This window comes from Dendropsophus ebraccatus, chromosome 4 (assembly GCF_027789765.1).
Source record: "Dendropsophus ebraccatus isolate aDenEbr1 chromosome 4, aDenEbr1.pat, whole genome shotgun sequence".
Lineage (NCBI taxonomy): Eukaryota > Metazoa > Chordata > Amphibia > Anura > Hylidae > Dendropsophus > Dendropsophus ebraccatus.
The window spans coordinates 55944564-55966049 of NC_091457.1; the positions used below are offsets into that span (position 1 = coordinate 55944564).

The 21486-nt window shown below is 41.9% G+C and overlaps 1 protein-coding gene across 2 annotated transcripts; it reads left to right on the plus strand.

Moving 5' to 3' along the window:
- The first annotated feature begins 669 nt into the window (after window positions 1-669).
- Window positions 670-19822, plus strand: ARFGAP2 (ARF GTPase activating protein 2). Of its 2 annotated transcripts, XM_069965868.1 has the most exons (17): window positions 670-805; window positions 4859-4977; window positions 5611-5683; window positions 5769-5900; window positions 7328-7408; window positions 7582-7687; window positions 7769-7825; window positions 8899-8943; window positions 9502-9554; window positions 9629-9765; window positions 9848-9979; window positions 10459-10584; window positions 10726-10863; window positions 14555-14678; window positions 18220-18313; window positions 18398-18516; window positions 18595-19822. In XM_069965868.1, the coding sequence occupies exons 1-17, from the start codon at window positions 734-736 to the stop codon at window positions 18613-18615; spliced, it is 1629 nt and encodes a 542-aa protein (XP_069821969.1). In that variant the 5' UTR covers window positions 670-733; the 3' UTR covers window positions 18616-19822. The 2 variants fall into 2 exon arrangements, with proteins under 2 accessions (XP_069821969.1, XP_069821970.1); XM_069965869.1 differs by lacking the exon at window positions 8899-8943.
- Window positions 19823-21486: the final 1664 nt, after the last annotated feature.

A 21486-nucleotide genomic window follows, 5' to 3' on the forward strand; every position in this document is an offset into this window, starting at 1 on the left:
TATTTACAGGGACCTGCCAGGACCTTACATCAGAGCGGATATCGTTGCAAAACTCCCAGCAAGATTTCTGCTGCGATACGTCCTGTGTGTAGGCACCCTAAACGGTTAATCCATTGAAAAAAAAAAAAAAAAACATGACCACTTTCATTCAGAGACAGCACCATTCTTGACAAGTGGCCATGTTTTTCTAATGCAGGAAACCCCCTTTAAATGAACCCCTGTTTTGCCAAATTAACTCTGCTCCACTACAGCTGCAACACACAAGCAATGGATCCACTGGACCAGCGCCACCTTTCCGTTATAGGTGTAAATTACATCCCTTTATGTGACATTCCTCGAAAACCGTCATAACAATATTTTACACGACCTCATGTAGTAAATATCGTATATATTTATAATTACAACCTTAACAAAATCAATTTGACTAAAGATAGCCAAAAACATAAAAAAAATCCGCCATCTTTGAACACTCGTTTGATAGCGCAACACCTCCGGCAGGGAGTACCAACATGTACGCCAGCGTTACGTAAGACGTGCTGGTGCGCATAAACGTATCCTATCGCTTTTGGTCAATTTTCATAGCACCGCCTTGAAATGTGTTCTTCTTTGTGATTGGCCGCTTGTGTTCTGCTCTGTGAGTGGTTAGTTTATGCGGCGCCTCACATGAGTGAGTTCTACTTTGTGATTGGTTGGGAAACGGAAGGATCGTAGTGGTTAATGGGAGCGAGAAAACATGGCTGCCGAGCCGACTAAAGCGGAGATCCAAGCCGTTTTTAAGCGACTGCGGACGGCACCTACCAACAAGGTGAGGCGGCGGCGCTGCGGGGGGCTGGTGCAGAGGGCAGGGGCTGGTTTGTAGCAGCTAGGGTTGCATGTAGCTGTAGTGGCCCAGTTGTCAGTGACTGATGGTACCTATGGTGTCCTATATCTCTAGCTAGTCTGACACTACAAGTCCCAGCACCTCCTGTCAGTAGCATTCTGCTCCTTGTAGTACCACAGCGGAGCTGTCATGTCTGCTGATGTTGTCCTCTCTATTGTCACAGGTACCAGACCCCACTGTATTAGTAGATTTACTATCTAGAAGCCTAAGGAATTGGTGAATCGGTTATTTAAAGGGTTTGTGGTACTCAGCCTCCCCATCTGTGACTCCCTCAGGTCACTCATGTGAATGGCCTCTGTATAGCAGTACATTTCCCCTAGTAGTGGCTGCTGCAGGGGATCCAGTCAGCTGGAAGTGTAACCACCAGGTGACTGCTATGGAGGCGGTTGTATTAAATGTTTTTTCCCATTATAAAAACTTTCACCAATTCAGAGGCTAGATGGTAAGTGAACGGTGTGGTTCTGACTGCTGGGACCCCCGATGAACAATAAGTAGGGCTCCTCTGTCCCTGAGGTGAATGAAGCAGTAGTCGGGCATGTGAGATAGCCGCCTATTCTAAGGCCTTATTAGATGGTGTGGTGCTCGCTGTAAATTGGCGCTGATCTCACAGATTGGAGACTATTTACACGGACGCTGCGTTTACACGGAACGATTATAATTTGAATTTTCGCGATAACAATCTCATTTGAGCGGTAATTGTTCAGTGTAAACACAGCAAACGATCAAGCGTCGAGCGAGAAATCGTTCATTTTGATCTTTCAACAAGTTCTCAAGTGGTCGTTCACTAAAAAGGATTGCAATAATGATTTTTACTATGATTTTTCTAACGATTTATTCGTCTAATGCTGCGTTTACACAGAGCAATAATTTGCCCGATCGTACTATTAATGATATCGAATTATCGCTTTGTGTAAATGCAGCGTGACTATTGCAACACTCCAGCTTTGTTGCCCCATTTATTGCCATCACGTCTGCAGCTTCCTCGCCCCCCCCCCCCCCATCCCCATCCCTATTCCTGCTGGACAGACCGTTTCCAACACTGAGGCCTTTTTTCCCAGTCGTGTTCCTGCCCTATCTATACAATTTATGAGCAGGTGTTTGATCTGAATTTGATAGCACCGTTCTGCACTGTAAACTGTCTGGTATGGGAGGGGGAGCAAGGAGATGTTACAGCCCTCCGCACTTCAGGAGCTAAGGAGAGCCATTTTGACACTTTGCACGAGGAAATAAAAGCACTTTTCTACATTCTGGAGGCGCGGATGGATATATAGAAGGTACCTTACATGTGGATGTAAGACTTATTTAGGGCGAACATATTTACGTAGGTTTTTTGATGCAGTATCTTGCATATCACAGGCCAGGAATCGTATAAATTACAGTGACAATGCCTATCGGGATAAACCCCAGCTTACGTCTGTGTGCTGCTTTGGAGGTGTATTTCTTCCCCCTCCCCCTCCTGAGAGGACAGCATCACACACACAGGCGGCTATTGATCACAGTTGTCTCCAGAAAACAATGCTCCGGGACCTGCTCCCAGATTGATGTGACTGTGGAATAAGGATACGACTACCATTTGACCTCTGGAAAGATGAAGAGACCTGTATAGACTGCCTGCTAGTAATTTTAGTTATTTCTGAGGGATGGGGATAATAAGCCAATGTAAATCCGTAAAGGAGTGATAAAGTGATCACTTAGGGGGAGATTTATCATAGTGTAAAGTGAGACTGGCTCAGTTGCCCCTAAAAACCAATCAGATTCCACCTTTCATTTTTCAAAGAGCTTGTGAGGAATGAAAGGTGGAATCTGATTGGTTGCTAGGGGCAGCTGAGCCAGTCTCACTTTACACCATGTTTGATAAATCTCCCCCTTAGTGTTGATCTGAATTTCCGCGCTAGCTGTGCTAGTTGATGTGTGTATCCGAATTCTGCTTGTTAATACATTAACTTTAATTATTAACATAGAGTTCTAGGCTTCCATTCTTGTATTTTATGTGGTAGAATAGCTTATCCCACAGGGTCCCTAATGGAGCAGAGGGTGCTGCCTGGCAATGGTCGCCAGCTCTTTCTGTTACGCCATAGACTTCATTGCCACAAGTGAAAACCAGTTCATCCATTACTGCATTGAGGGGTATGCTGTCTGGTAACTGGGGATCACAAGACTCCTGTTCTCCCAACTGGAAACTGCATGAATCAGGCATTTATGCTGTATACGGAGTAAGGCTATGTTCACACTACTTAAGTTCTGTAGTAATCATGGCCGTTGTAATAATGGTCGTGATTTCTACGGTACTTACGTAGTGCTGCCTTCTGAGGAATCCCGGCCAGAGTGTATACACATAGCCATTGAATAGCGGCTGCAGAAAACCTGTCAGTGCTCACAATAGAGCGTGATGTGCCCGCATCCGAATTCTGCAGCAGTGAGGATGGGATGATCTTTTCAGAAACTGGGCGTTCCGTGACCGGCCGAGTCACGGAACGTCTAGTGTCTTACAGCGTGTGAACATAGCCTAAAAGGGTATGTTTGAGGCGCAAACTCTGCTTAAAATTCCGCTGTGATTCCGTAGTGTGGACATACCCTGAGCAAGCAATATCCCTTTAAAGTCATTATGGGTATGCAGAATTAAAAATCCTCCCCCTGTTATAACATTCATACTATTCATACATTCATAAATGAGCAGTTCCGCTACTCACAGTTTATTATAGAACTGTATATACATGGTAAGTTGTAATACTCAAAGATGGGACCAACACTGGCATATGTGTTTCAAATGGCAGCTATACAAATGAATGATATGCCGTGTGAGTAACAGGTATTAGAAATTTGCTCTTCATTTAACGTATAGTTACTCATTGCACAGAAGAATCCTTAGGGCTTGGCCACACTAGCGTTTTTACATGAAACTGACGGATCCGTTCATTTTTTGTAAACAGATAGCCAAAGACTGATTTGCTAACGGATGCAAACGGATAGCCAAAAATGGTAGTGTATCTGTTTATTTTAGTAAAATTAGTGGAAGCTTGCCATCCGTCTGCTTCCATTGTCATCCGTTTGTAATTTCGTTCGTGCTCCTCCCCTTCCTTCCCAGAAGAACTTCCTGTCTTCTCTCCCCTTCTGCGCATACTCCAACTAGAAAACTGAATGGGACGGAAACTTGAACAACGGACGCAAACGGATTAACCTTCCATTTCGATTCATCACCATTGACTATCATTATAAAAAAACCGAATTGCATCGATCCGTTTAAGTTCTGTTTTTGAAAACGGAAAAAAAAAAATACTGCAAACACAATTTTTTCGTCTGTTCAGAAAAATGGAACTTAAACAGGTTGCATGCTTACAGAGCACTATTTGGTCAAACGGAGCACAATAAAATATCATTGAAATCTTTGGGGATTATAATGAATCTGACAATTTCCGTTTCGCTTTTTGTAAAACGGAAAAGGATGATGGAATGGTGCCGGAAGGACGAACGCTAATGTGAACGTAGCCTTAGTCTGTGATGTAAGTGCATCAGAATGTTGAATCTGGTTTAGAAAATGTCATTATGCAATGCCTGAAGGGTCATTACAGGCAGAACTGATATACTTGGTGCAGACCATAAGCTGATGGTGCATGACACAGGAACAACCTTTGGTATTGATACCTGGAGTGACCCTTTGCCCTGTATTGATCTAAACACAAGACTTTCGGTGAGCTCAGTCTAATTGTTAATTTCCTTCTTGTTCGCATGTGTCATACTCCTGGTTATAGACCTATAACATCGGGGCTATGTTGTCGGTATTGTACTCCCCACCATGAAGCTTGGTCCCTAGCAAAGGCTAAAGTACTGTGATGATCATTTCTACGTAAATATATTCCATTACATACTTTCCATTAGAAGGTGCTAACAAGTTGCTGCTTTGTTTTTCCATGATACTGTCTTCTGTCTTGCTACATTTTATGCTGCTGCTCCCACATTAACCCTTTCTGTTTCTTTCAGTCCTGCTTTGACTGTGGAGCCAAGAATCCAAGCTGGGCCAGCATCCCTTATGGAGTTTTTCTATGCATTGATTGCTCTGGCATACACCGGTCTTTGGGAGTCCACCTCAGCTTCATCAGGTAAGTCCTTTGCAGGTTATCCACACTGCTGGGGGGAATTCACATACTGTAGCCAAAATATCTGCAATTCTGTTATTCATCTGAACATTGCTAGCTGTAATATATTTACTCTGTTCCTAGTCCAGGTTTTTTTTTCCTTATCAACCCCCCTCCCCCATCCCACAGGCTGGCACATATGCTTAACAATGATGATTGGTGTCCCACGGCGCAGCTTCATCCTAGAACAAAACTGTGCCGCTTATATATATGTATATGCACCGACCTGCAGGGGGGTTAAAAAAAAATACTACTACTTTAATTTTCAGTTGCAGAATCCCTGCAAAAAAATCAACTGCTGCAGGTATTCCCTTAAAGGGCTGAAGTGTGTAGTGGTCAGCTCTATTAGGGGTGGCTGGGGGTTTAAGTCGTGAGTGTAATCACATTGCTTCTTTACTTGAGCTGTGACCGCATATATTTTGCAGTGTGCACTTACAGAAATCAGCATACTTACTAAGAGATGAGTGTAATAAATATGGAGCGAGCAACCTCAGTGATCAGCCAGCGATGGCCTATCCTAGGAGTCTGTACCATAAGGACAATACTCCTGCTGCTCTTGTGTGCTGGTCATTTATCAGAGCTTTCCTTCATTGTTAGGTCAACTGAACTAGATTCCAACTGGAGCTGGTTTCAGCTGCGGTGTATGCAGGTCGGGGGAAATGCCAATGCAGTAAGTATCTTCAGTCACAAGTAACCCATGTTTCTGGTTATTATCTGCCAGCGTGTAAAATGTTACTTTTGTTTACTTCCTGCAGAATGCTTTCTTCCACCAGCATGGCTGCACCACCAACGACACAAATGCCAAGTACAACAGTCGTAGTGCTCAGATGTATCGAGAGAAGATTAGGCAACTGGCAAGCTCAGCCATGTCTAAACATGGTACTGATGTGAGTGCTCTTAAAGGGATATTCTGCTGAAATATTAGAAGTTTTCTTTCTACTAAAATAACTATAAAGAGTACCTTTAGTTATTGGAAACTTCTTTCATGTCTCTGTTTGCACAGTTGCCCCTACCAATGGTTAGGATGAAGTGGCTGTGGCTCTCTTTTAATGTACTGTCTTACACTGTAATACAAGCCTGTTCCACATATAAAGGATCTGCAACACCTTTCCTCTGGTCAGCAGTGTAGTTCACACCATATACACCCTCACTATTGAACATGTGGCATAGTCAGCTTGCAGAAAGAGAATTAGAGTACAAATAGGCAAAATTCTTGCATTCCCCATGAAATAACAATTCTGAAGTGTCTTAGAAAACCATGTGCCATTTCTGTTATTTGCAGTATAAATGGATTGACAACTGTTTTAATATTTCCTTTGTCAATGGAGATAGTCCATCATTGACAGTGTAGGGAGTTCCTCTATTGACAAGGGAAATGGTTTGCCCAGGTTCTCTTTAACATTTAACAATTTGCACGTTTGTTTTTCCACCTTTCTGTTTAAAAGGCCACGGTACTACTTGCATTTTTTTCACCTTCAGATCCACATGAGCTCAAATTTTTTGTTTTAGTTTGCAAAACTACACATGAGCTCTAATTTTTTGTTGTACTTTGCAAAACCTAAAAAAATATTATTTAGGGGAAAAAAAAGCAACTTTAAATTTTGTGGGGGGGTCATCTTTACACCACTAATCCTGTTGTAAAAGAGACATGTTATCTATATTTGTCAAGTATTTTGAAAATTTAATCTTAAAGAAAAAAAAAGTTTAAAATTGCTCTATTTTCGACCATTGTTACTTTTTTATTTTTTGGTCTTTGGGGCTATTTTAGACATTTTTTGCACCATGATCTGTACTTTGTATCAGTATCTTGCTTGCGTATAGAAGACTTTTTAATAGCAAATATGTTTATTATTTAAAAATAGGAAAAAGGGGGAATCCTATGAGCAATACCATGATTGCTCATAGGGATCAATGCAAAACGTATGTACTGCATTGATCGATGTTATCTGGGCTCAATTGCTTCAGGCTGCTTCAGACAGCCTGATGCGATTGAAGAGTCAGGGACAGTATCGGGAACAAGAAGAGGCTTGGACCAAAAAGTATAACAGATCGGCTTACGGCAATTGCATTGTGGCAAGCTAATCTGGCCACTAGACCACCAGGCAAGGCTTTCGTGAGCCATTTAAATGCCACTGTCAGTTTTGATGTCGGCATTCAAATGGTTAATTAGCCAGTGCAGGTTGCTATTTAACCAGGTACGTCATAGGTTAAAATTGATGCCTTTTAACATCTTGAAGCTTACTTTCAACTTGCTTATCTGTGTACAGCTGTATCTAAACAGATATATATTATTTCATTTTTTTTGTTTATTTAGCTTTGGGCAGATGGGATGAATTGCCCTCTTGCAAACTCTCCAGAGAAAAATGAGTCAGACTTCTTTGCTGAGCTTACCCAGGTAAACCTGCACTTCCAGTCTCTGGTTAAATGTTGTCCATTAAACAATGTCACCTGTATACACTGGAGGAGGCAGTTGGATTATATTGACAAAGCGTGTTTCCATGGTGGATGTGGTGTGCTAATATGCATTGTCACCCCCTTTAAACTTAACAATTCTGCTTTGTATTCTAGTCTTCCAACTCCTGGGAGGCAGCACCTGTTGTAGAACTAGTACCAGAGTCTGTCCAGCCATCAGCAAAACAGCCAACCAGTGCCACTGCAAGTGACGAAACCCCATGTGAGTGTTTCTGAATCCTGTGACTTGTGGTTTTACATTCTCCATTGTTCTGTTTAGCTCTCATCAGTTCCTTGCTTGTAGGTACCGAGTCAGGTCCCAGTGTTGATATTCTAAGCACGTCGCCCAAGGCTACAGTAGGTAGGTAATATACTTATTCTGTCGCTTACTGTTTTAGCATCTGGGAAGGCTGGATCCCAAGCATGACCGTTAAGTAGCACTTGGATAACTAAAGGGGTATTTCCATCTCAACTAATATAGTAAAACTTGTCGGGCTTGTCAAGATAAATGTTTTAGCTAATGCAGTCATTAAGTGTTTTAGTCTCCTGATATGCTGCTCTTTCCCACCGATTGTTGACAGCGCATATATATACGCATGCACAGCCACACCACTGCTTTTTACAGTGGTGGTCGGTAACCTAGACAATGAGCTGTCAACAGTTGAAGGTAAAGAGCGGGCAAATCAAGAGAAGGAGGCAAGTTTGCTAAATGATTGCATTTGCTAAAATATTTAACTTTTGTGTTACACATTTTACAAGTATAACTATGTTAGTTGAGATGAGAGTACCTCTTTAATATAGAGCAGCAATCCAAGCGTATATTTTGCTGCACCCTTCAAACTGTTGGATTGAAAAATGTTTCTATCTGTCCCATAGACATTGAATAGAGTGGCAGTGTATACGCTGACCTGCCAAAAACGTTTTGCTTTCCTTTACACCCCAATCATGCAGTAAGGAGGACAAGGGCCGGGGACCATTGTTCTAGTTATTGGTGGAACCCTGCACTATTTATCACCTAGTATAGTTTACAATTGAGCAGGACTAAAACTTGGCTTTTAATAAATATTTCAATAAAATGGTACTCCAAACGGCACACAGGACATACAAATTGTGAATAAATATTGCAAAATAAAGTACCAAAAACAGATTCTGTGGAAAGTATTGTGCTTCATGACAAACCAGATACACAATGCAGGTGTAAAGCTAGGCACGTGTAAGGATTATGTTTCAGAAAGCAGATTATCAGTGCAAGCGCAACCCAACATGGGGGGTTAGATGGATTTTTAGAGATTGCATAATTCTGCGTGGCATCCAGCAGCCCATGTGGCTGCTCCATCATTGTCTTTCATAGTTTGCCCGACAGATGCTATACACCCCCCCCCCCCTTGTTCCATACGTCATCTGAATTGTCATACATGTTCCTCTCTTCCTCAGACCTGGCCATGTGCCTCTGTGTTCAGGAGCCATCCCTCAGCACAGGTGACCCAGATGGTGACTGGCTCGCTCTGGCTGCTGTGTGCTTGGCATGTCTCTGCAGTGCAGACTGTGCTCTTACCCTCTGGCTTCACATTGGTGACTTTGCAGCTGCACAATGTATGCTTGAAAACTGTGGAGTCTTAGTTCGCTTTAGTGACAATGGCCCACATTTTTACAAAAAGTTGGAAACAACAACTGATGTAACTTGCCCACAACAACCACAGGTCAGTTTTTGTTTTACATATGTTTGTAAAGATACAAAGCCTGTGCTGTGATTGGTTGCTATGAGCAAATTACACCGTCTTTTGTTTTACACAGATTGATAAATCTGGGCCAATGAGTCGCTGAATTACTGTCCATGGTACAGAGTTTGCCTGCGTATGACTGTCTTGCTGTTGATTCGTACAGTAGGATATGTCACTGTGGACACGATTGTTCTAACTTGTACTAACAGTATCTAATGTCTAGCATGGGGTTCACTTCTGTGCTCTGCCTCCTGTTGACTAACTCCAAGCCCATTTACGTTGCAGCCTTTTTACTGTTTTTGCTGCTTTCTTGTAGAGGTAAAACCATCACTCATTGGAAAGAAAAAACCTATAGCTGCCAAGAAAGGGGTAAGTATGGAGAGGTTAGAGGGGCGTAGATCTGTGAAATGGCCATATGTTACTCACATTTAACTCCTTTACAGCTGGGGGCTAAGAAGGGCCTTGGTGCCCAAAAAGTTAGCAGCCAAAGTTTTAGTGAAATTGAGAAGAAGGCCCAGGTTGCAGAGAAACTGAGGGAACAACAGGCAGCAGAGCTCCGCAAAGAAGCTGAGGAATCACTGTGAGTTTATCTGTGTACTTCTCCATCAGCTTGTGTGCTTGAGAGTGTAAACGTCACTGCTTCACTATGACTTTTTGTCTAGTGTATCCTCCATGAGACTGGCTTACCAAGAGCTCCAGATAGATCGTAAGAAGGAGGAGAAGAAGCTGCAAAACTTGGAAGGAAAAAAGAGAGAACAGGCTGAACGCCTGGGTATGGGCCTTGCTTCCCGCAGGTACACTTTTCTTACATTGTACTGTACTATACTGATATATGGACATGAGATTTATCAAAGGGGTGTAAAGTAGAACTGGTTCAGTTGCCCCTAACATTTTCTTTGGAAAATGAAAGGTAAAATCTGATTGGTTGCTAAGGGCAACTGGGCCAATTTTAAGTTACACCAGTTTGATAAATCTCCCCCATACTTTAGGCAAGACAAGGCACAAAGGTTGTGCACAACTTCTAAGATTTATGTTGGCTATACTGACCCATCGGTTTTAGTTTAAAAAAAATTAGAACATTCTGGGGCATCTTTCCTTCACAACTGTGCATTGTGTCGTTTATGTCCCCTGCAAATGGATATTATACTAATAGCTGAATGTTATTTCCATATGCAAAGTGCATAGTTGTTAAAAAAAGCTTAGATTTCAGTGTAATTTCTTAGTTATTTAGTTAGGCAACATATAATTAACTTTTTCTTTGTTTTTTTTCCAGCTCCATCTCTCACTCTGTTCTGTCAGAAATGCATGTAATCGAACAAGAAACGCCTGTCTCTACTAAATCCTCCCGTTCACAGCTTGACCTTATGGAAGATGCCAGCTTTACCTCTGGTCCTCCTAAGTAAGTTTTAGTTTGTGTCCCACACAAAAGTTTGTATTGTAGCTGAAGAACATAATACAAGATATATCATTCCTTGTAGGGTATCGCAGTTCTTTTATGTAACACACACACTTGTATTGAGTGTTTCCTTTCTCTCCTTAGATATAAAGATAACCCATTCTCACTAGGTGAAGGGTTTAGCCCACGATGGGAAAATGAAGTTTCAACGTGGGGGTCAGCAGACAAGGCTGACGATGAGCGAGAGGTGACCATTTCCAGTATTCAACCTGCACGAGACCGGTAAATCATTGCCTTCTATTAGATGTTGTTAAAGGAATTTTCCTATCTCATATAGTGACCCAAGGGACTCCCATAATATTGGTAATAAAGAGACAGCAACATTGATTCAGCACTGTAGTCCCTTCACAGTTTATCTGTGCAAGTTGGCCACTTGCAGTGCCAGGAACATCAGCCAGCCCAGTTTACTTGAATGGTGGTGTTCTGTGGTTTTCCTGCACAACAAATTTGTCTGGAAAGGCTATGTGTGGGACACACTACTAAATCTGTTCTGCAGCGCCTTATTTGCAGGATAAGTGAGGATCCTAGACATTAGCCTCTTTTATACAATGGGAAATGCCTTAAAAGAGGTTATCCAGCACTACAAAAACATGGCCACTTTCCCCCTACTGTTGTCTCCAGTTTGGGTGGGGTTTTGAAACTCAGTTCCATTGAAGTAAATAGAGCTTAATTGCAAACTGCACCTGAACTTGAGACAACAGTAGGGGGAACAGTGGCCATGTTTTTGTAGCACTGGATAACCACTTTAATGTCAGTGCTGTGTCTTCTATGATGGTTACATACTCACAGACAGTGCTACTCACAGACAGTGCTACATCGGTTATAGAAACTGCCCTTGGACATGCTGTTAAAGCCTGATTAATGCACTTTGGGCTACTGGGCCCACAGATACCAAGAATGGGGGTCCTCTTGTTAATTTATAGTAGATAAACCCATGTATGAGCATAAATACATCTGTGTTAGAGATGAGCGAACCTCGAGCATGCTCGAGTCGATCCGAACCCGAACTTTAGGCATTTGATTAGCGGTGGCTGCTGAACTTGGATAAAGCCCTAAGGCTATGTGGAAATCATGGATATAGTCATTGGCTGTATCCATGTTTTCCAGACAACCTTAGAGCTTTATCCAAGTTCAGCAGCCCCAGCTAATCAAATACTCGAACCCGAACCCGGTTTGCTCATCTCTAGTCCGTGTACTATAAGTCTCTTGCAGGAAAAAAAAAATCTTAAAAAATCATACAATTCAACGCCAAAGGGCTATAATAACTCAAACAACTATGTAGGTCATGTAGGTTTAAATTATATATTTTATCCCAGTATTTCCTCTATGAAGTCCCATCAATAGGCCAGTAGTGTTATTTTTAAAATGAAAGAAGGTACGGGCACCCCATAAACTTGTTAAATGAATCAGCCATCACAACAACATGTGGCAGAGTTCCATAGTCTCACTGTTCTCACAGTTAAAGGGGTTGTTCATAGAAAAATGTTTTCTTTCAAATCAACTGGTGTCTTAAAGTTTATATAGATTTGTAATTTACTTCTATTAAGAAATCTCCACTCTTCCGGTACTTATAAGCTACTATATATCCTGCAGGAAGTGTTTTATTTACATTCAGACACAGTGCTCTCTGCTTACATATCTGTCCGAGACAGGAATTATCCAGAGCAGCAGCAAATCCCCATTGAAAACCTTTCCTGCTCAGGACAGTTTCTGTCTCAGCCAGAGATGGCAGCAGAGAGCACTGTGCCAGACTGAAAAGAAAACATTTCCTGGATGACAAAAGTAGCTAATAATTATGGGAACACTTGAGATTTTTAAATAGAAGTAAATTACAAATCTATATAACTTTCTGACACCAGTTGATTTGTAAGAATTTTTTTTTTTTTTTTTTGCTAGACAGCCCCTTTAACCTTGTAAGGACGCATGACGTACCCGTACGTCATGCGCCCGCAAGAGGTGTTCAGAGCGTGGCTGCGCGGCGACCCCGCTCTGAACCGCCGCGGTTCCGGGTGCCGCTTGTAGCCCGGGACCGCAAGTATTAGCGGCCACGGTCTCATCACCGTGCCGCTAATACTGTAATCAGATGCAGCTGTCAAAGATTCCCTGGTGTCTAGTGGCGGAGATCGCTCCTCCGTGGTCCGGTGACTGGTGCCGACCGTGGTCTCCGCCGAAATGGCGCTGATCCCGGCTCGGCACTCGTTTGTTTTCGGCTGCAGCAGCTGAAAGCATCAGAGTGCCGATCTCATTGATCTTTGCTGTATAAGTATACAGCAAAGATCTCAATGAGAGATCTGTATACTTATACTAGAAGTCCCCCAGGGGGGCTTCTAGTATATGTGTAAAAAAAAAAAACAATTTTCAGTAAAAAGCCCCCTCCCTTAATAAAAGTGTGAATCACCCCCCTTTTCCCATGTTATAAATAAAAATAAAACATGTTTGGTATCGCCGCGTGTGTAATCGCCCAAACTATCAATTAATCACATTCCTGATCTCGCACGGTAAACGGCGTAAGTGCAAAAAAATCCCAAAGTGCAAAATTGCGCATTTTTGGTCGCATCAAATCCAAATAAAAAGCGACAAAAAGTCGGATATGCGCAGTCAAGGTACCGATAGAAAGTACACATCGTGGCGCAAAAAATGACACCTCACAGCCCCATAGACCACAGGATAAAAGCGCTATGAGCATGGGAAAAGGGCGATTTTAAGGAACGTATATTTGTTAATAATGGTTTGAATTTTTTACAAGCCATCAGATAATATAAAAGTTATACATGTTATATATCGTTTTAATCGTAACGACTTAAGGAACATATATAACATGTCAGTTTTACCCCAGGGCGAATAGCGTAAAAACAAAAAAACCCTAAATAAAAAAAATGTGTTTTTTGTTCAATTTCACCACACATTTGAATTTTTTCCTTGTTTCGCAGTATACTTTATGCAAAAATTCAGCCTGTCATTGCAAAGTATAATTAGTGATGCAAAAAATAAGGGCTCATGTGGGTCTCTAGGGGGAAAAATGCAAGTGCTATGGCCTTTTAAGCACAAGGAGGAAAAAACTAAAACGCAAAAACGAAAATTGGCCCCATCCTTAAGAGGTTAAGAATCCCCCCACCCCTATACTTCTTTCCTCTAAGCTCACAGAGGGGATATCACATTTAATTGTCATACCTCCCCCCCCCCCCCTCTGTGAGATTATTTTGACTCTGTGGTATAGCTTTCATACTGGTGACAAATATCCTCGTATCTGGTTTGTGCCTTCTTTCCTCTAGACGTAGAGGATGCCCCCTTGTCATGGTTTACAAGCCTAGGTTTAAAACGATCACCAGAAAGATCTCTGTACTGTTCATTCATTCATATAGTTGTATATTGTGACGTCAGTCTTGTCCTGCTTTATATACTGGTGCCCAGAACTGTACACAGTATTCTATGTGTGGTCTGACCAGTGATTTATAAAGAGGCAAAAGTATGTTCTCATCTTTACACCTCTTTTGATGCCTCCCATTAATTTACTAGCCTCGACAGCTACTGCCTGGCACTGATCACTAAACGTTGCGTGTACTGTCCACCAGTACCTCCGTAGACCTTTTTGGTAGCAGCGTTTTATTATTTAGCACATAATTGTACAAATGTTACATAGGTCAACTAAGAATACTTTCCCAATTTTGGAATTTTACACAGATTATCTGCCAAAGATTTGAAGCCAAAGTCAGGAATGTATTTGAAGAGGAGAAATCCCAGGCTTTCCTTTATGACCTGATCTCTGTTTATAGTCTGTTTCTGGCTTTGGCTTCAAATCTTTGGCAGATTATCTGTCAGATAATCTTTTTGTGTAAATGGACCCTTAGAAATGTTAGTATAGTATATTTGAATGATTTATTGACTTACTAATGGCATTTTATTTCTACTATAGGCCTGCAAATAGAAGAAAGCCAGAAAGTACTCCGACTCCCGAGTCCAATGAGGCACGCATAAAATTTGCCAGCGCAAAAGCAATCTCCTCAGACATGTTCTTCGGGAGAGAGCAAGATGCTGAGGTAGGATCTCTGCCCCATACTCCTGAGAATTCATAGCTGCACAAGTGGATTGTGTTTTTGCACTTGAAGGCCCATAGTGTTGTGGTATCTGTTTCATTCTGGTGTATATTTGTGGCCATGGATATCGGCTCTGGCTCTCCCATTGTATGTTTTCCCATATCTGGTGGGTTTCCTCTTGGTTCATCCCACAATCCAAAGGCGTAGCAGTGGAAATTGGCCCTAGCATATATGTGTATATACAGTAGGGGCTGGGACTCGTGTGAGTGACTGCCAGTGTACAGCTTTACAGCCTCTGTTGGTACCACATAAACAAGAATTATATGTAGTAATAAGCAGTTACCAAATTTCCCCTTTGAGCAGTCCTTTCGTTTCTCACTGCATATCTACAGTTTTTATACTTTGTGAGTTGTCTCATTGACTTTGCTAGAGTAATAGCTGAGGTTCCCTTTAGTTGATTATTTAATTGGTTGCTTTCTCTTCCCAGTCTCATTTTTCACCATTTTATTATCTGCACAAAGCCCTGTTTTTTCCCCCCAGGACATTGAATCATTGGTGTGGAAATCACCAGCCTAATGTCCTTGCCTGCACTGCCTCAGAAATGTCTCCCCCTCTGCCTTTCATAATATATCAGCATTTGCTCTGCATGGCTGCACCAATGTTCCCTCAACTGTAACTCACTCTGTAACCTTTTTAGCTGCCACCAGGCAGGAGCATTTATTAGGCAGTGACAGATTTATGACCGTCTCTTCTACACCCTGGCTGTAGAGCCGCTGTGTTTCAGGAACTGGGCCGATTGTGCTGTCCCATACTCGCTGAACTACAGCTTACTGGCTGTTTACAGACTGGGGAAAACTAGGTTAGAGCTTTATTCTCAGTATTGTGCAGCTTAAGAAGGGTGTTTAATGGGGAAACAAATCTGGCTCATGAAGCAGGGGGAAATCTGTTCAGCTGATGCTCATGGACACTCAACTTGATAGCGATTCATGTTAAATTATTGAATTGCTTTGACTAGCTGTTAATATGTCCTGTTGGACAATACAGAAGTATACTGGGGATGAGCATGTCTGCTAATGAAAATGAGATCTTACTATTAAAGACAAAGAATTTTCTTAGGGTTGGTGTAATGAAAGACTATATCCGCTAGGGGGTGATATTTAATTGCAGTTTGTTTTTTTCAGTATGAATTGCAAATCTACTGCTTTGCTGATAAATCTGTGGTTAGGATGTTTTTGTGTTTTTTTTTTTTTTTTTTAAATCAGATCTTAGTTTATTGGGAAAAAACAGCATAGTAAAACAACGTTCAGTTTTTCACCTAAACCCAAAAGTATCGAGCACACATAACTTCAACAGTCTATACGTGTGTAATCCCCCCCCTCACCCCTTTCCCAACTGCTTTGCTGTGTTTCCTCTAACATGCATAATTCTTCCTAAAAGCTCAGTAGCTTCCTTAACCCACTCTTGTGCTGATCACTCTCAACAATGCTGCGGATGGTACTCCCGGTCATCCCCAGATTTTTTCGAACTTAGAAGGAGCCTTACATTTCATATAGACCCTCCTCTCCATAAGAATTGTATTATTAACTGTGAGGAGAACTTCTTGAATACCTGGCACATATTTCTGAATCCAATATTTCTCAATAGCCTTTTGTGTATGAGAACAGTATTTTGACTGTACTTAATTGTTCAAAATCATCTCCCACCACCTCTTCTACATACCCCAACACGCACACTTCAGAGACACTGGTGTTTCAGTCCTGAATACTTTGACTATCAAGTCTTTTTTACCTGCCTCCATAGGTCTCCTAATGCCCTATAAATCCAAAATGTATAAAATCGTCTATCTCCTCCGAACATTTGGGACAGCACACTGTCTCTCTGACCCGCGTAGCCATAATATCTTTGGTGTCTGTGGTTAGGATAGTTAACCCAAATTTGGTGTACATGTATGTCAAATGTTGGTCCAGGTGTATGAAGCGGGTGAGAGTTGCATCTGTAGTTGGAATTAATGGTGTGTTCACACAGGAAGATTTATCTGACAGATTTTTTTAAGCCAAAGCCAGGAATGGATTTGAAAAAAAGGAGAAATCTCAGTCTTTATGACCTGTTCCCTGTTTAGTCTGTTCCTGGCTTTGGCTTCTCAAATATGTTTGTGTAAACGCACCCTAACTCCCACCCCACTACCTCTGTCCAACCCAAAATGCTGCCAATGAAAAACTCCAGCTTCATGTAAAAAAAAAAAATATATATATATATAATATTATATATATATATATATATATATATATATATATATATATATATATATATATATATATATATATATATATATATAATATTTATTTATTTTTTTTAAGTTATAGGGGGGCAGGATATTAAGATAAACCTAAAAACACAAAATATACACTAATAAACATTTATATTGTACTTCTTAATGGTACCCTTCATTTTACAACTTGTCCTGCAAATAAAAGGGTCCTAGGATAAAAAAGGAAAGCTGAAAAATGAAAACCATTGTAGCAGGAATGGATTAAATCTTGGAAATGTACTTGGTATATGGCTTTTATGTGGGGTTAATATGGACTACTTTTAGGCCAGATTCTCACTAGCATGATATAGGCGGCACACTTTTACACCCATGTTATGGCCACAAGTCCTGGTCTACTCACAGGTCTAATGACCCAGATTGGCAGCATTATGGATAAAGATGATGCTGTCAGTTCAGATTGTTAGACTTGCGAACATGCCAGGACTTGTGGCCATAACATAGTTGTAAAAGTGTTCCACCTATATCGTGCTAGCGAGAATCTGGACTAAAAGTAGTTCATATTAGCCCCACTACAAAAATACACCCATACTGTGCTTGTGTGAATTTGGCCAACTAGTGATTTGTAGACAAGGTTTTCTGCAGTAAAGCCCCAGAAGTCTGCAAGGAAATCCACAGTGGTCACTCCGCTCCAAATAGTATGGCTTTTGACTTGGATTTTCCAACAGAGGTGAAATCAAGCTAAAGTAAACCAACTCTGTTGCTGCAGATCTGTGAGAAATCTGGAAGTAGAAGTCAAATTCTGCAATAAAATCCACAATTTAAAACTGTGGTGAACTGCAAATTGGCAGAATAAATTTGATGTGCAGAACACTTTTCTCGACCATTTTATTTGCTAAGTATTGTGCTGTGGAATTTCCACAAATCTGGAATAAAAATCTGCAGCAGATCTGCTACATGTAAACCTAAAGCAACTGGTATGTTAGTGCAATAAAGTCATAATAATAAAAATTTAAATGCCAAAATTATAAATTGCCACATGAAATAAAACATACATCATTAAACTGGCTGCTTTTGCTGTGGAAACCTTGCTGATCTCTGTGGACAGTGTCTGCATCTGAAACCTTGTGCCCATTGACTTCAGTGGGAGGTGGGGAAGCATGCAAAAAAAAAAGTGACATGCCACTTATCTGCGATGTTTAGTGCTGAAGCTCCCATGAATCTATTGAAAGTCCTAAATGATGTATATTGGATAATATGTTTTAATGTTGTTTGCAGTATGAAGCCAGATCCCGCCTGCAGCAGTTATCCTCCAGTACTTCCATCAGCTCAGCTGATCTCTTTGGAGAGTCTGACTCTGTAAATCTTGGAGGTTAGTGTTTTTCCTTTGCACTAGTTTGTGTTCATTGTTCTTACAGCTGGACATATAGTGAGCAGTTTCTGCTTCTGTCCCTAGGTGGTGTTTCCCTGGGTAATGTGATCCCATCTACAGACATTACTCACTTCAAGCAGGGAGTAAAATCTGTTGCAGGCAAGATGGCAGTCCTGGCGAATGGTGTGATGAACTCTCTACAGGTGCCATATTTATTATGTTTTTTTCCTCATATACTTTCATCATGTTATATACTTACCCAGCTTTTTTTTGTCCCACAGGATCGATACAGCTCCTATTAAACCAGGAAAGAGGAAGTCGGATCATTCTGTAGCATTTTCCTTTGTTACCCAAAAGCAAGGGAAATGGAGGGGTTAAAAGGAGAGGGAGTCACCTGCATCGTTCCTGCTGTTGGCACATACTCCTTTATAGAAAAATGACCGCTTCAGTATTCCTCTAACACCATGTCCACTACAGGAGCATTTCTCACCCCACTTACACAGTGTCTGCTGTTGCTCGTGCCCATCAGCTGCTGCCCATCCCCCCCCAACGAGGGAGTCCCAGAGACTGTGTGCTTTTAACTTGTGTGTTAGTGTGAGATGACTATATGGGGTCTCTCTCTTATGTTAATGATGGCAGGGTCTATCTGTATAGCATGTTATGACTGCGTTGTAGGCAGGATCAGACACTGATCAAGAGCTGACGGGATGAAGAAGACATAAAGTACCTCATTCTAGGGAACTAATGACTGTTACTGTCTGGATGAGGAGCTATCATGTGCTGTATTAACTTCTCTGGTCCCTGTGTGACTTTAGTGGTTTTAATATTTTAATCCTTAGCAAGTGTGCAGGGTTCTGGTACATGAGGAGAAGCCCTTGTGTGCAGTGGTTCCTGCATGGCAGGAGAGACGCCATAGAGACTGGCTGCATGAGTATTTATTTTGTCGTCTCTTGGTGCACAGCTGCCCGTCAGATGCAAGGCTGGGTGTGTCAATTTTACTTGGAACCACATGCCTCGGGGTATGCTCCCACTACGGAATATGCGGCAGAATTTCAAGCAGAGGCCACGCAGCAGACTCCGCTAAAAGGGGTTATCCAGTGCTACAAAAACATGGCCACTTTTTCCCCTCTCTTGTCTCCAGATTGGGTGGGGTCTCAAACTCTGTTCCATTGAAGTAAATGGAGCTTAACTGCAAACCTAACCTGAACTGGAGACAAGAGAGTGGGAAAAGTGGCCATGTTTTTGAAGCGCTGGATAACCCCTTAAAGTTTCGCCTGTCCCATAGACGCAATGATATTATCAAGTGAAATTGGCCGTCCGCACAAAGAACTGACACATCAATTCTTTCGTCGACTGCAGATTTCGTTTCGCCTATTGGACAGGCAGAACTTGAAGAGGAGTCCGCTGTGCAGCCTCCACTTGGAATTCCGCTGCGTATTCTGTAGTGGGAACATACCCTAAGTATTTAGTGTTGACCAGATAAAAGTAAATAAAGATACTGAGGCTCAAGCACGATTCTGTGTGATTTCTGCTTAGTAGACAACATTGGGTCTGATTTAATGCTGGTTTCACACAAAACCAGAAGTGAATTCAAAGTAATGGGCAAAATAAAGGAAGCACTTATGTCTCCTACCTGCCAGATACACTCCTGGTCTTGGCTCAAAAACTGCAGTGGCATGTTTCCAGAAAGCCATTTGTGAAACCAGTAAAGGTTTATTCTGACCAGCCGAGAATTAGAGATGATCGAACATCGGGCAATCCTAGGTTCGAATTCGAACGTGCCGTATTTGATTCCCGATGCCTTCCCAGTCCGTGGGGAAGGAGGAGACAGCCCGAGTACCGCCTGGAATTCCAGGATATAGCCTAGGTAATAGGCTGTATCCCGGAATTCCTGGCGGTACTCGGGCTGTCTCCTCCTTCCCCACGGACTGGGAAGGCATCAGGAATCAAATGCGGCACGTTCGAACGAACCTAAGATTTCCCGATGTTCGATCATCTCTACCGAGAATCATAAAGTTGGCAATGTTATGCTGGGTTAACGCACAGTACATTGGTCAATAAGGAATTAATTTCAGTCAGTATTTTTACTATTTTTTTTCTTTCTTTTTAAAGAATTTGCATGGAGATTGTAATGCAATGAATTAAGACTGAACATTTTGGACCTTTTCCTCTTTTTGCATATTGTTGGGCAGTGTCCACTGCCTGTCCTTTTTGCAACAACAAGGTTGAGCTGGTTTTTCTTCTTTGTTGGCCAAGAATGTAACTGTTTCAGAGGAAAGACTATAAAGGTTCACACTTTTTCTCACTACTGGTTTTGGTTAATAAAAAATATTGACTAAATTGTGTTCCAGATAATGACCAAAATACTGTGTTTTGAACCCAGTCTTACAGAAAACTTTGGAACTTTTGCCCTAGCAGTAAGAAGCATTGGGATGCAGCAGAATTTTTACTTTCTGACTGTTACTTAGCCTCACCCCCGTATTAAATACGCAGGATACAGAAGCATGCCTGCTCATGACACAAAAGAAAAGGGATTGATATTCAATTAAACAAAAAACAAACAAAGCTTTCCTCCTATATGTGTAGAGATAGATACACACACTTATATTTAAAGAGGACCTGTCACCCCCCCCCCCCAAGCCCGTTGACCCCCCCCCCCCCCCCCCCCCCGGTGGAGACCCTTGTACTTAGCCCGTGCATGAAGATCCGCTCCCGTTGCCAAGATATCGCCGTCGGAAGCCCAGCGTGCGCTCATCAGTGATGAGTCCGACGCTCATAGAGAATGACTTCTCCATTCATTCTCTATGAGCGTCGGACTCAACTCTGATGTGCACGCGCTGGGCTTCCGATGGCGATATCTCGGCAACAGGAGCGGGTCCAGGAGCAGGACTTCGTGCACGGGGTAAGTATAAGGGTCTCCACCAGGGAGTCGGCCGGCTTCTGGCACGGGGGGGAGGGGGTGACAGGTTCCCTTTAAGACAGTACTAGCTAGATTCTCGCTTCTAAGTGACACCACTTGTGTAGAAGTTAAGTGGCTGGCATGGCCAGCATAATAATACGGCTTCACACCAACCACGACAGCTGTGGATTGTAAACTGGTCTAAAGGATAAAAGGCATCAATAGCAACTTTTTTTTTTTTTTTCATAGTTCTTAGCTAATCATCTGTTTTATT